At 43.3% G+C, this 15840-nt stretch overlaps 1 protein-coding gene across 1 annotated transcript in view; it reads left to right on the top strand.

Annotated features, from left to right (window-relative positions):
* The window catches only part of LOC109920863 (solute carrier organic anion transporter family member 2B1-like), a 59394-nt gene extending 46561 nt beyond the window's left edge, over positions 1 to 12833 (top strand). The window contains exons 7-9 of the mRNA XM_048597862.1: positions 1813 to 1877; positions 3114 to 3234; positions 6100 to 12833. Coding sequence (XP_048453819.1) covers positions 1813 to 1877; positions 3114 to 3234; positions 6100 to 6334 — 421 coding nt within the window. The 3' untranslated portion in view covers positions 6335 to 12833. The remainder of the gene's footprint in view (positions 1 to 1812; positions 1878 to 3113; positions 3235 to 6099) is intronic.
* The last annotated feature ends 3007 nt before the right edge of the window (positions 12834 to 15840 follow it).

Raw genomic sequence — 15840 nt, 5'->3', positions numbered from 1 at the left:
TTCAGAAGGGTCCCGACCCAAAACGTCAACTTTCCTGCTCCTCTGATGCTGCCTGGCCCGCTGTGCTCCTCCAGCTCCACACAGTGTTATCTCTGACTCCAGCATCAGCAGTTCTTACTATCTCTGAGGGGATACAGTCTGCACCTGTCTATAGAAAGAGTTTGTGGCAGGGACTGAAGACAGTGGCTTTGGTCTTACCAATAATTAATAAGAGAAATTTCCTGTTTATCCAATACATTGCATAACAGTCTGGCAATTTACAATGATTAAGTAGTGAGAAAATACAGAGAATAGGAGCAGAGGTGGGCCATTCAGTCCTTCAAGCCTGCTCCAACATTCAATGTGATCATGGCTGACCAACCAACTCTGTACCCTGTTCCTGCTTTCTCCCCCATACACTTTGATTCCTTTAGACCTAAGAGCTATATCTGTCTCCATTGGAAAGCATTCAACATTTTGGCCTCAATCACTTTCTGTGGCAGCGAACTCCGCAGGCCCCCTACTCTCTAGGTGAAGACATTTCTTCAAGAGGTGGTGGGGAGGTGACACTGACTACATTTTTTGGATGATGTTGTCGAGGTTTACCATGTACAGGGGAAGGCAATGGCCTAGTGGTATTATTGCTGGACTGTTAATCCAGAGACCTGGATAACCTGGGAACCTGGGTTCAAATCCTGCCACGGTAGATGGTAGATGGTAGATGGTACAATTTGAATTCAGTAAAAAAAATCTGGAATTAAGAGCTTAATGATGGCGATGAATCCATTGTTGATTGTTGGGGGAAAGAACCCATCTGGTTCGCTAATGCCTTATTGGGAAGGAAACTGCCATCCTCACCTGGTCTGGCCTACATCTGACTCGAGACCCACAGCAATGTGGTTGACTCTTAACTGCCCTCTGGGCAATTAGGGATGGGCAATAAATGCTGCTTGGCCAGTGATGCCCTCATCCCATGAATGATATTTTTAAAAATGCAGACGAGAAAGAGGCAAAGACCAAGAATAAGATCCATGGGGGATAGCAGTGAGGTCACCATAGTCCCAACGGGCCATAGAGCTGCTCTCATTAGAGAGAAATGATTGGTAATGGTTTAACCTGAGGGCCACCATGCCTCAGGTGAGGGGAGGGGAGAGGTTGAGAAGAAGAGTCCTTTATGGTAACCTCAGCTGGTGTGGGAACTGAACCCAAACCACTGGCATCACTCAGCCATACCTCTAACTGAGCTGAACTGGTAAACTGAACTAAGCAGGTAGATATGCTGACAAACTGAAAAGGTCGGCTAATGTAATGGGAGGAGGTTAACGTGTGGTCTGGTATCATCTGATTGGACAAATATGGGCCTGTTTCTTTGCTCCATTGTCCATATAATTCTGAATGATCTGACAGGACAGCATCACAGCCTTGGACCTAAAGGTTTCTTATGTGCATTTATAAGAATAATTACATTGCTTTATTTGTTCATTGGATGCGGCCATCACTGGATATGTTGTCCATCTCTAATTGCTCAGAGACAGCCAAGAGGTGACCACGTTGCTGTGGGTTTTGGGGTCATGTGTAGGTCTGACCAGGAAAGGAGAGCAGATTTCCTTCCCTAAAGGACATTAGTGAACCAGCTGGGTTTTACAACATTAAAATCAACAACAGATACTTGGGTGCCATTAAACTAGCTTTCAGTTCCAGACTTTTCATGGATTCGAACCCATGTCCCCAGAACATTAGCCTGAATGTCTGAATTACTAGCCCAGAGAGATTCTCAGTACACCACTGCCTCCCCATTTCCTTTGTAAATGCTTTTGTATTTGTTGATTTCAGGTCAGTGAAGCCTGAAGATAAATCTTTGGCGATTGGGATTCAGTTCATGTTGTTCCGTGTTCTGGGTAAGTACAAAGTCACCTTGATCTAACTCCGTGTTAAAGGTCAGTGAGAGGCCTCTAGTTAAAGATTCCTCCACCAGAAGAAGTGACCTCTCAGTATTTAGCCTGCCAAGCTCTGTAAGCATCTTATATATTTCAATAAGATCATAACAACTGGGGGAGGCCATTCAGCCCCTCAATCCTGCTCTGTAATACGTGGTACAACTCCAGGTACGCATTGTTGCTCCACATTCTTTGAAACCCTTACCCCAACAAAAATAAAAGTCTATCAATCTCAGTCTTGAAGTCTACCAGTTGACACCACAATCACAGCAAGTTGGGTTGAATATTTTCATTTGCCCTTTGTGTTGAGAGGTGTTTCCTGATTTCTCTCTTAGACTGTCTAACTCGATGAAAGTCAGCTTCACAATCTGGTATAAATATTCAATAAAGCTCACTTGCTATACCACAGAATTACAGAATTGTAAATGTGCAAAAGGAGGCCATTCAGCTCATTTTACTTGCTTTGGTCAGTTACCTAGAACCAAACTCCTGCCTTTTCCCTATACCCCTACATATCATTTCTATCCAATAATCATCCAATGTTCCTCTTGAATGCCTCAATTAAACCTGCCTCTACCACATTTCAAGGTGGTGCATTCCAGACCCTAACTACTCACTGTGTAATCAAGTCTTTTTTTTCATATGGCTCACTGAAGAAGACTAAATGGAACAAAGGAACGTTCGGACCAGGAGTAGGCCACTCAGCCCTGGCTGTGGATCTTGTGCCACCACGCGATAACATCACAGCTTATATGTGGCTTCAACTCCAAATTCCCGTCTATCAACCTCCCCGGACCTTTGACTCCCTTTACAGTCAAACATTGATATTACTGAGCCCTGAATAAATGAAAAAACTCACACCACCCCCACCTACATATTGAGGAAAGAATTTCACATGAAATGGGTGTCTAAATGGATGTGGGTAGAGTCAGTGATGGGGGGGAGAGTGTACACAGGGCCGTGGGAGGGGGATTACATATGTGGATAGAGTCAGTGATGGGGGGGGAGTGTACACGGGGTCATGGGAGGGGGATTAAATATGTGGGTAGAGTCAGTGATGGGGGGGAGAGTGTACAAGGGGCTATGGGAGGAATGTTAATGAAGGGCCATCATCGATGTTGCTCGTTCCGGTCCAGGACACTCACAGAGTATTGTGAACCACATTAAACATGCTCTCGTTGTGATTCTCTTCCGTAGCCTGGTTGCCAGGGCCGATCCTGTACGGAAGTGCAATTGACACCACCTGTATCCGATGGGAAAAGAAATGCAACAAAAAGGCTTCCTGCAGATACTATAACCTCGATCTCTTCCGGGTCAGGTATGTTCATTGGTGTTACATAATCTTTCCATTGAGAAAATACTTATTAAGGCTCATTTGACTACACTTTCTAAATCCTTGATCTGCACCATAAGATATAAGAACAAGAGTAGGCCATTCAGCCCCTTGAGTTTGCTCTGCCAATCAATCCTGGCTGATATGATTCTCAATGCCACTCCTGCCCTTGATCACCCTATGAATCAAAAACCAATCTAGCTCTGGCTAAATACACTCAATGACTTGTCCTCCACAGCCCTCTGTGGCAATGAGTTCCACACATTTACCACCCTTCAGCTGAAGAAATTCCTCCTCATCTCAGTTCTAGAGGGTCATCCCTTCACCTTGAGGCTGAACATCTGGGTCCTGGCCTCTCCTAGTGGTGGAAACATCTTCTCCATGTCCCCTCTATCCAGGCCTCTCAATATTCTGTAAATTTCAATGAGATTCCAACCCCCTCCCCCGCATTCTTCGAAATCGAGTACAGACCCAGAATCCTCAACCAATCCTCATATGACAAGCTCTTCATCCCTGAGATCATTCTTGTGAACCTCCTCTGGCCCCCTCCAATGTCAGCACATCCTTCCTTAGATACGGGACCCAAAACTGCTCACAATATTCCAAGTGCAGTCTAACCAGAACCTTATGCAGCCTCAGCAGTATGTCTCTGCTGTTGTATTGTAACTCTCTTTAAATGAATGCTAACATGGCATTTGCCTTCCTAACTGCCAGCTGAACCTATATGTTAACCTTAACAAAATCCTAAACTAGGATTCTCAAGTCCCTTTGTACTTCAGATTTTCAAAGCCTTTCCCCATTTAGAAAATAATCTACGCACCTATTCCTCCAACCAAAGTGCATAACCTCATACTTTGTCACATTTTATTCCACCTGCCACTTCTTTGCCCACTCTCCTATCTGTCCAAGTCCTTCTTGAGCCTCCCCACTACCTCAACACTACCTGTTTCATCTTTGTCTCATCTGCAAACTTAGCAACAATGCCCTCAGTTCTGTTAAAAACTGAAAGGACTGCGGATGCTGTAAATCTGGAACATAAACGGAAGTTACTGGAAAAGCTCAGCAGCATCTGTGAAGAAAACATCAGAGTTAACATTCAGGCTAGGTGACCCTTCCTCAGAACTGATCATTAATGTATAACGTGAATTGTTGTGGTACCAACAGCAATCCCTGCAGAACTCCACTAGTCATTGACTACCATCCTGAAAAAGACCCCTTTATCCCCACTCTTTTCCTCTTGTCAGTCAGCCAATCCTATATCAATGCCAGTACCCTGCTCCTCACTCCATGGGCTCTTATCTTACTGAACAGCCCCCAGTGTGTGGCACCTTGTCAAAGACCTTCTTGAAATCCAAATAGATCACATCCACTGGCTCTCCTTTGTCTAACTTGCTCCTTACCTCATCAAAGAATTCTAACAGATTTATCAAGCATGACCTCCCCTTGACAAAGCCGTGCTGTCTGAGCCCTATTTTATCATGCAGTACCAAGTTCTCCACCATCTCATCCTTAATAATGGACTCTAAAATCTTACCAATGACTGAGGTTGGGCTGACACCACCCAGAGGAATTATAGCAGCCAATATATGGGATCAGTGCAAGTTCCCCTCCAAGCCACTCACCATCCTGACTTGAAAATATATCGCCATTCCTTCACTGTCACTGAGTTATAATTCTGGAGCTCCCTTCCCAGTAACATTGTGCGTGTATCTACTGTAATGCATGTTTCAAGAGGCAGCTCATCATCACCTTCCATCCTTATATGGCCAAGTGTATCACAATAGAATAGAAATAATAAAATATTGGCACTTTTCATTAATTCCAACACTGGACTCAAGGATGCCATTTCATTCTAGTGTACACTATGACTTAGTGATAGATGGTGGTTTGATGGAAAAGTCATTGGATTGATTGAACATGCTCTGGGGAAATGGGTTCAAACGGTAGCTGGTGGAAATTAAATTCAATTTATTAACCTAGATTTGAAAGCTAATCTCAATGATGGTGAACACGTAACCATTATTGATTGTTGGAAAAGCTCATCTGTTTAACTAATGCCTTTTAGGGAAGGAAACCTGCTGTCCTTACCTGGTCTGGCCCACATGTGACTCCAGACCAACAGCAATGTGAGTGATTCCTAACTGCCCTCAGAAATGACTAAGCCTGCCATTCAGCTCGAGGGGCAATTAGAGTCGGGAAAAAAATTTGGCTTTTGCCAGCAATGCCGACATCCTAATGAACAACTAAAATTTTTAAAAACTTGCATGATAAATGGTGCATGATATCTGCCAGTCCTGTCAGTGCCAGACATATTTTGTGAAAGGGAAAAACGCGTTACATTTTGCAATCAAATAGGAAAGGTAGAAAAGGGGAAAATAGACAGATAAGAATTAGAAAAGGATAAAGAAGTAGAGGAGGGGTTAATTGATTTTGTTTTATTTTCTGGAAAAAGAATATGCATTTTGTCAAAATTTTTCACCTTGAGCACTCAGGACAATTTACAAGAATACAAATCTCATGGTAAACTGTCAATCAGTCCTTACTGCTGCCTTCTCCAGGATAATGCCTGTAACCAATCACTTGCAAATCCACTTGCAAACCTATCAGCACTCTCCTCTCATGCAATATAAATGGCGATTTCCCCCTTGAATTGGTGTTCTTGCAAATTATCCTGATGAACATGTGATGAAAATAGGAAATATTTGTAATTTTCCAGCAACACTCAAAGTCTTTATTGCCATATGACTGTTACCATTGTTCATTTGTGAACTGGATCCCTGGGTCATCAGTTATTGATTGATAAAGATATTAATAATATTACTCAGCATTGTGCTCTCTCGTTTTGTTTAGATATATTGGCCTGCAGATGCTGTTTCAGTGCGGTGCCTTTCTACTCTTTGTGATGGCCTATTACTTCCTAAAGAAAGAGACTTTGAGAAGGGAGCAACAAGCCAAAATGGGAACTAAGGCTGCACTAGACCCTAGAGTTGAGGAAGAGAGAAAAAAACTGATGGAACAAGATGGTGGAACCAAATTACAGCTCAAATCAAAAGCGGGAAGTGGTGAGGGCGGAATCTATTTCTAACTCAAATCTGACCTCGACACAGGACACAGGGAGAGACAATGCCTGGCCTCTGATGGTAGTCTTTGAGACGCATCATTTTTTTAATTGGTTTTCATTCATGTGTTCACTGCTTTTTCTCCAGGAAGCCTCCTGGACTTTCTTGGATTTTTCTTTCCCTCAGTCACCCACTGTTGATCCGATGGTTGGAACCGTCAGTGAAAGAAGCATTTATTTTACTATTATATGTTGTGAGGGTCAATCTCTTCATACTGTCAGACTCCCAGGAGTTGGGGCGTCCTCTTATTCCTAGGTCCAGTTGGCTGAAGTTTTTGTCTGCTTGATCATCCTGTGCCCCTATTGCAAACCCTCCTTTGGCCTCAGAGTGGATTCTACGTGAAACAGGGACACTCAATATGCGGGAGATGACAATTTCACTGAGCTAGTGGTGCAGAGACCCAGACTAATGCAGTGAGGAAATGATTCGAATCCCACTATGGCAGCTAGTGAAATTGAAATTTGACGAATAAAATCTGGGATTGAGAGCCAGTCTCAGCAAGTGACCGAGACACTATCCATTGATTGATGTAAAAAACCCATTTGGGTCACTAATGTCCTTCAAGGGAAAGCAATCTGCTGTTCTTACCTGGACTGGCCTATACGTGACTCTAGGCCCACGGCAATGGGATTAACACATAACTGCCCTCTGAAATGGCCAAGCAAGTACATCGGTTCAAGGCGGCAGCTCACCTCCAGCTTGCGAGGGCAACAAATGCTGGCATAGGTGAAAGACTCCCTGCGTCTGTGAATTACTTCAATGGCATTAGTTGCCTTTAGATGACACGTTTGCCTTAAATGGAAGGGCTATAGCACAACACTGAACAGAACAATAAGTCATAATCCCCAAGAGTATTATAGGGACACTCCATATTTCTAAGCTGAATCATATCCACCTGCTAATGATCTACCTTTCTGTGACATGTATCTGATTAAGTAGGGCCCTGGGTAGTGTTGTAGAACAGAGAGACCTGGGAGTTCAGATACGTAATTCGTTGAAATTTGGTAGACAAGGTGCTTAAGAAGATGTTTAGCATGCTTCCCTTCATTGCTCTGTCCTTTGAGTACAGGAGTTGGGACATCATGTTGAGGTTGTACAGGACATTGGTGAGACCACTCTGGAATACTGTGTGCAGTTCTGGTCGCCCTGCTACAGGAAAGATATTGTTAAATTGGAGAGGGTTCAGAAAAGATTTACCAGGATATTGCTGGGTATTGAAGATTTGAGTTATAAAAATAGGCTGGATAGGCTTGGACTTTTTCCACTGGAGCGTAGGATGTTGAGGGGTGATCTTATAGAGGTTTCTAAAATCATGAGGGGCATAGATAAGGTGAATAGCAAAGGTCTTTTCCCTAGGGTCAGGGAGTTCAAAATAAAGGGGCATATTTTTAAAGTGAGAGGAGAAAGATTTAACAAGGACATGAGTAGCAACATTTTGTTGCACAGAGAGTGGTTCATGTGTGGAATGAACTGCCAAGTACATGAATCAGAAAGGTTTAGAGGGATATGGGCCAAATGCAGGCAAGTGGGACTGGTTTAGTTTAGGAACATGGTTGGCATGGACTGGTTGGACCAAAGGGTCTGTTTCCGTGCTGTACGACCCAACGATTCTATGTATCTCTACTTTTGCAAAAGTTACTCAAAAGTTGCGTTTAGTTCTTCCACGTTGGAGTGAGTTAATTAAACTGTTCTAGGAGGCCATGAACTAATGGAATGATGGAACATGCTGAAGGGGCTGAATTGCTTTGCCCTCCTGCTCCTTGGCTGAGGAATCTATAATTCTAGTCTCATCTGCTTTCAGTTTCTTTCAGCTTTCCATTACTCATGGTTAATTCAGCCTGGCTAACTGTATTGACCAATGTGGAATTGACTGTAAACTGTTTGACCTTATGCATTGCAGGGATGCCCAGTGATCAGTAGAAAAGGCACAGTGTGAAACTGTGCCCATTTTGTCCATTTTATCCTTCTTGTGCTATTGCATTCTTGAGAATAATATGGATGAAGCAAGGTATAAATCCATCTTGAGAAGTAACCATTTAATTCTGCCTTTCAAATGAAACCAATGATGAGAAATTTTGGTGGAGCCCAAATATGGGTTCACCGATTCACTTTTGCTCATTGTCTCACCGCACACAATACAAAGTGATTCGTGCTTTGTCTCTCCATAATTCTGTCCCATTTCTTTGCTCCTGAGTCTTGGATGGGGCACGGGTACAGCTCCACAAGTGTCCAACCACTCACCAGTCCGTCCCCTACAAGTTGTTTCTTTGGGATTAGGGAAAAGGGAGATTACCTCATATATGGAGTTGAAGCCGCAATCCAATCACCCACGATCTTACTGAGTTGCAGAGTGGATTAGAGGGGCTGAATGGCCTGCTTCAATTCATATGTTCCCGTAAACCGGTCAATGAGTGCCTGCATACTGAGCGTTCTATTAGCTTTCCTGATTACTCGTACCTGTGTACTAACCTTTTGCGATCCATGCACCAAGACATACAGATCCTTCTGCGTCTCAGTAGGCTGTGGCTTAGCTTTCAACAACAGCATGCATTGATATAGCACCTTGAACATGGTAAAATGTCTCAAAGGATTTGCACATTATCAAAACAAATGTTATCAAACAAGTGTTCAAGCTGGCCATTAGGAGACATTGGGTTAGGTGATCCTAAGTTTTGTCAAAAGCATAGGTTTTAAGGAATGTCTTAAGATAGTGGCGGAGAGGTATAGGGAGGGAATTCCATATCTTTAAGGACTTGGCAGCTGAAAGGCATGGAAGCCAGTCAATCAAAATGTGAGATACAAAAGAGCCAGGATTGCTGGAATATGGAGATCTCAGGGGATTGTGCAGCCTGATGAGCTTTACTGCTTTGTAAATATACAGCATGGCCAGAGACTCTATCTCAATGGTCCAGTAAAGTAGAATGTAATGTTATTTAGACCTGATCAAAATATTAATTCATATGTTACACTGATTTAAAATCATATAAAATTTATATACAAATATATTTTTGCACATTTATGATTCAACTGTGAATATACGCATGAATTAATCTTTATTGAGTTGAAATCAGATTTGAAATTTCAAAGAATTTGCAATGAGCCATGTGCATTCTGAAAGGCGGGTGGGGGCTCTGTTACTTTAGCGCAAATTGTAAAAGAAGGATATGGGGGTGGCGAGGGGGTAGAAATTCTTTTTGGATGGGAGGGAGTGCCCTCTGCACCAATCCCCACCCTGAGATATTAACCCCCTTCCTCTGTTGCTGCCCGCCTGATGTCCAAAACCAAACTCCCCACTCTACTCCTCCAATTCTCCCCCCTGTCCTCCCCCCCACCTCTCCACTCTCCTCTGTCCCACCTCCCCACTCTCCTCTCCCCCACCTCTTTTCCTGGGTTGCCCAATCCCTGTTCTCCACTTACTCCTCTCACCCCTTCAAATCCCAGGACTTACTTGCACTCCTGCTGGTGCCCATTGCTAAGCAATGGCTCTATATGACTGATGGAGGATCAGAAGGCTGAGATTTCTTCCTCCCATTGAGGGGCAGAAGTCCCACTCTCTCTGCCCATTTCCCTGTAGCAAAGGGGTTCCAGCTGAGGAGTGAGCTTCTTTTTTTTGAGGGGAAAGTGGGTGTAATGAGCACCTCCCCAGGGAAATTTAGCCCCATGCAAACCCCTTAGTTAGATCAAATGAATTATTGAAAATCAATTGAAAAAAAATAGATTTTCACTATTGAGGAATTTGGAGCCAAGGCATCAAAATTCTTTCATGGGTTGCAGATGCCACTGACTGGCCCAGCATTTATTGCCCAACCCTAATTGCCCCTTGAGAAGGTGGTGGTGAGCAGCCTTCTGGAACTGCTGCAGTCCTTGAGATGTGCTGTTAGGGAGGGAATTCCAGGAAATTGATACATTGGAACAGGCTCAAACCTGCAAAATGAATGTTTAGAAATCCTGTTCACATTCTTTTGTTTGATATCGTTAAAGCAACAATTGAATGTAAACATGGATGAAAAATGATTTCAACTCATTTAAAGAACAATGCTCACGTTTATGCAGAGCTGAACAGAACTGGTGACTCTGAGTGGGATGGTCCTGAGGTTAAGTCCCACTGCAGAGGCTTGAGCACAACATTGATACTCCCAGGGTCAGCACTGAGGGAGTGCCTTTGAGGAGCCATCATTCAGTTGATGCATTAATTCAGGCCCCCCATGTCTCTGGTGAAAGTAAGAGATTCTATGACACTACTTGATGGAAGATCCCAAGATGTCTCCCTCATTGCCCCCAACCAACCTAGCTCGTGATAGGGCCAGTATGGGTCCCTCACCCAACAACGCCGAAAGCTGATGATTTGGTCACTGTTCACATTGCTGCTTGTGGGTTCCTGCTGTGCGTAAACTGACTGTCGTGCTTTCTCCACTGAGGCAGTGACTAGACTTGTACTTCATCGATTAAAAAGCACTTAGAGGCATCCTTTGGATGATTCCGATGTCAGATGGACAGGAGATTGGTGAAACACATGCTGACATTTGTTTTCTGCAGTTTGTTTCTCCTCGAGTGGGGACAATAGATGGAAACCAGAAGGCAAAGCCACTCTACACCCATCACAGCTGACCCAGGATGGCTCCCACTCTCAGAGCCTGCCATTGGCATGGATTATACAGGCTGATAATTAACCTGTTTGGTTTTATTATGGATGCATCTGACTTGGTCACTGGCTCTCAGAATGGGACTTGAACTCTCAGTGTCTAGCTCAGAGGCAGGGACACTACCTACTGCACCACAAGGCCTTCTTCAAGGATGTGAAAGGCGAGGTAAAACACAAGTCTTATCTCCTTTCAAGGTTCCCCCTCAATCTTTTGTAAAAGGCTTAACTTCAAATCAAAAAGCAGAAAGACCACTTCACTGCCAGAGCCAAAAGTACACACTGACTGATCCTCACCAGCACCAGCCTAATTCTCATGGGGATTAAAGCACTATTCCACAGCAACAAAAACTTGCATTTATGTTATGCCTTTAACCCAGTCAAATATGCCATGATGCTTCACAGCTGTGATGTCAGAGGAGTTAGAGAGTGGTGAGCGTGTGGAATTCTCTGCCGAAGAATGCAGTTGAAGCCAAAACACTGAATGTTTTCAAGAAGCAGTTAGGTATAGTTCTTGGGGCTAAAAGTATTAGGGGAGAAAGTGAGAACAGGGGACTGAGTTGGATGATCAGCCATGATCATATTGAATGGCAGATCTGGCTCAAAGGACCGAATGGCCTACTCCTGCTCCTATTTTCGATGTTTCGTTGTTCCTAAGATGTGATACTGAGCCGTAACACCAGGTATGTGGCGGATTTCCAGAAATGGTAATACTTTGAGAGAAAGATCGAGTCAGAATGGCTAGTATAGGATATTGAAATGTTGGAGTTAATGTCACCGTAATTGAGAGGAATATTCCATGGTTTTTGTGCGAGGTCTGGAATTAATGTTGGTATCGTTGCAAAACACATTTTAAATGTAAAACAGATCTTTCACTCACTAGAAACCAATGCTAACTGCAACTGGCTCTGAGACAGAAGATAATATTTGGGTTCCAATCAAGACAAAATGAAATGTGTTAAAAAAACCCAGCAATCAGGTCCTGGGAATAAGCTTGATTTTACAATCCTTGCAGAAAGAAAGACCTGCCTTTACAACCTAGGGCTGTCTCAAAGTGCTTCAAAGTCAATTAATGACTTTTCAAAACATGACCACTGTTGGAACGTAGGAAGCCCAACAGCCAATTTGTGCATAGCAAGATCCCATAAACAGCAATGCAATAATGCCTAGGTCACTGTTGGAATGTAGGAAGCCCAGCAGCCAATTTGTGCATAGCAAGATCCCATAAACCGCAATGCGATAATGACCAAATCATCAGCTGTTGACTGACGGATAGAAAATTGCCTGGACGCTGGGGAACACCCCACTGCTTTATCCAAAGAAAGGGCAGTGGAGATCTTTTCCATCCACCCCAGGGGGAGACTGACAGGGGTGGTGGGGATTGGCATCAGTTTAACGTCTCACCCAAAAGATGGCACCTCCAGCACAGGAAGTGTGGGCCTGGATTGTTTGCACAAGCTGCTGGACTGAGACTCAAGCTCGAACTCTCAGCCTTCAGATCGAAGCCAAGAGAGCTACCCCTGTGATTCACTGAGAGCAGAGGGAATGAGAGAGAGAGCCTGAAACTGTGAGGAGGGAGGGAGGGAACGTACAGTTTCACTGGTGATAGCTGTGGCTAGCTTTGTGTCTGCCACAGTGGACAAACAAACTGTGACTTACAAACCTAAATACAGACAAGATCAAGGAACAACAAAATAATCACCATGGTGAACATTTCGAAAATGTGAAATTTAATTCCAATTGTATCTGTTGCATAAACAATATTATTAACTTCTTATACCCAACAGCATTTATAAAACAATTAAATAAATAAGTCTTTAACAATGTACTGTTTGTGTGTGTTTTTTACTTCTAACATTTTAATTATCAAAGTGAACATTCAATCAGATTTGCAAAGTCACCTTGAATGGAGTTATGGGGTGAAAGCAGGGTTCGGAACTAATTAAATAGTCAGACTGAATCATTGACCTGGGGAGAGGAGGGAAAGATTTGAGGGAGGAGCTGAAAAATAAAACATTACCTTGTTGCTGTGACATCAGCTCAGAGGGAGGCCATTCAGCCCATTGTGCCTGTTCTGGCTCTTTGTATGAGCTATCTAAGTAGATCCCCTTCATGCCCTCAACTTGCTGTGGACATACAATCCTTATCCAACTCCCTTTTGAAAGTTCCTCTTGAATCTGCTTCCAATGCCCTTTAAGGCAGCCTTCCCAGATCACAACAACTCATGGGGTAGAAAAAAACATTTTATTTTGGATCCTTGAGTTTGTCTGGATGGGTACAAAATATAAACCTTTGCCTATTTCACCAATAATAAAAACAGTCTTCTCATCTTCCCCTCTGCTCCTTTTGCAAGTTGCCTTATTGTCACTGACTGTTCAACCACTGGAAACAGTTTCTCTAGGTTTATTAAAACCCTTTGTGATTATAAAAACGTCTGCTAAATTTCTTTTTAACTTTCCTTGATCTGAGGAGAATGATCCCAGCTTTTTTAGCCTCCCGTGAAGTCCCTCAGCCCTGGAACTGTTTTACTCACTCTCCAGCAAATGGAAACAATTTCTCCCTATTTATCAGGTTTCTCTGCCCTCATTGACTATGCATGAGGGCAACTTGTGCTCAAGGTTCTCGGTGACACTTCTTTCTGCGCTGACTAACTGTGCAATTTGACTCATCAAACTTAGTGGAGATTTATTATTCATTCACGGTATTGCTGGCAGAGCAAGCATTGATATCCCATCACCAGATGTCCCCAAGAAGGTGGTGGTAAGCAGACAGGTAGAGGACATAAAGGGGGTAGCTTTTCCAAAGAGTCAGTACAGGCACAATGGGCAGAATAGACTCTATCTATCAAATAGCTATGATCATATACCCGTCCACACCAACACAGCTGTTTCTTACAACTGTATGTATTTGACCTTTAAGGCCACTCAGTTAGACCATAAAATCATGAGACATAGGACTGAATTAGGCCATTCAACCCATGAGCCTGCTCCCCCATTTGATCATGGTTGGTATGTTTCTCAACCCCATTCTCCTGCCTTCTTCCTGTAACTCTTGATCCCCTTACCAATCAAGAACCTACCCATCTCTGTCTTAAATACACTCAATAACTTGACCTCCATAGCCCTCGGTGGCAATGGGTTCCACAGATTCTCCACCCTCTGGCTGAAGAAATTCCTCCTCATCACAGTTCGAAAGGGTCATCCCTTGACTCTGAGACTTTGCCCTCAACCCCTTTGCATTGAAGTTGGACAGTATCAGAGATAGAGAGGGAAGAATGGATAAGGGCATGGATGGATTTGAAAATAAGAATGAGAAGTTTTAAATTTATAAACTTGACTCTGTTCGAGATCCATTTGTAACTTGATGTTTTGCAAACATTATTCATTGAAAAATCTCGCTTCCTCTGCAGTATGAAAATTCAAGAGAAATGACTAATGAGTTAATTGCATTTCACTGACATTGTCTAGGCAATTACTCACCATTGGTTTTACTTCAGTCAACTTGTCTCAATAAATTTTCAGTGGCGCCCACATCTCGAGAATTAATTTTCAAAAGGAGAAATCTCAATTAAACTCTGTTCTCTCCACAGCCCATGAATTATTACTAATTTACCAAGTTGGTCTCATTTAACCACTGGGAAATCTTACACTTAAAATAAGCAATTTATTGAATCTTTTTTGATGAACAAAGATGCAAAATGCCAAAGTGGGTATCCTTAGGGTGAAAAGTCTAGCTATGAGTAGAGAGGCTGGGAATCCCGCAGTGACTAATTCACCTGCTGACTCCCCTCCAAAGTCTGTCACCATCTACAAGGCACAAGTCAGGAGTGTGATGGAAAACTCCCCTCTTGCCCCGGATGAGTGCAGCTCCAACAAAACTCAAGGAGCTTGGCACCATCCAGGACTATCCAGAGTGGTGCCCGCTCGATTGGCACCGCTTCTACATGCATCTACTCCTGCCGACTGCTGAACACTGAGGGGACTGGACAAAGTAGTTAGGGTGAAGTTGCTCCCACACATAAAAGGAACAAGAATGAGAGGGATAGTAGGAACTGCAGATGCTGGAGAATCTGAGATAACAAGGTGTAGAGCTGGATGAACACAGCAGGCCAAGCAGCATCGAATGAGAGGGCATGGATTTAAATGATGTGCCATTGAAGCAAGGGTGATATGAGAATAAAACATTTCTCTCAGTGAATAATTAGGGTCTGGAATACACTGCCTGGAAATGTGGTGGAGGCAGATCTAATTGAGGAGGGGCATTGGATGGCTATTTAGATGGAAATGGTGTACAGGGATATTGGGGAAAAGGCTGGAAAGTGGCACCAAGTCACAATTTTCATTTGACGAGCTGGTGTGGGTATGATGGGATGAATGACCTCCTTCTGTTCGGACACATTTCTGTGATTCTGTGAAGTGTTTAGGTGGAGCATGACTGCATAATTCCAGAATGAATGCTAACATTGCATTTGCCTTCCTAACTGCCACCTGAATCTGCATGTTAATCATAAGAGTTAATATTTGTAAGGTTATTTTGTGCTTCAGATACCAAAGCCTTACCCTATTTAGAAAATAGTCTGCAGCTCTATTCTTCCTACTGAAGTGCATAACCTCACACTTTCACACATTGTATTCCATCTGCCACTTCTTTGAGCACTCTCTAGTCCTTCTGCATCCTTCTCCATTCCCCAACACTACCTGTCCCTCCACCTATCTTTTGTTATTTGCAAATTTAGCAACAATTCCCTTAGTTCCTTTATCTAGATTATTAATGTATAACGTGAATAGTTGTGGTCCCAACACGGACACCAGTGAAACTCCACTAGTCACTGGC

The sequence above is a fragment of the Rhincodon typus genome, chromosome 6 (assembly GCF_021869965.1).
Source record: "Rhincodon typus isolate 14 chromosome 6, sRhiTyp1.1, whole genome shotgun sequence".
NCBI classification, from domain to species: domain Eukaryota; kingdom Metazoa; phylum Chordata; class Chondrichthyes; order Orectolobiformes; family Rhincodontidae; genus Rhincodon; species Rhincodon typus.
This window is presented reverse-complemented; position numbering and strand designations above follow the sequence as displayed.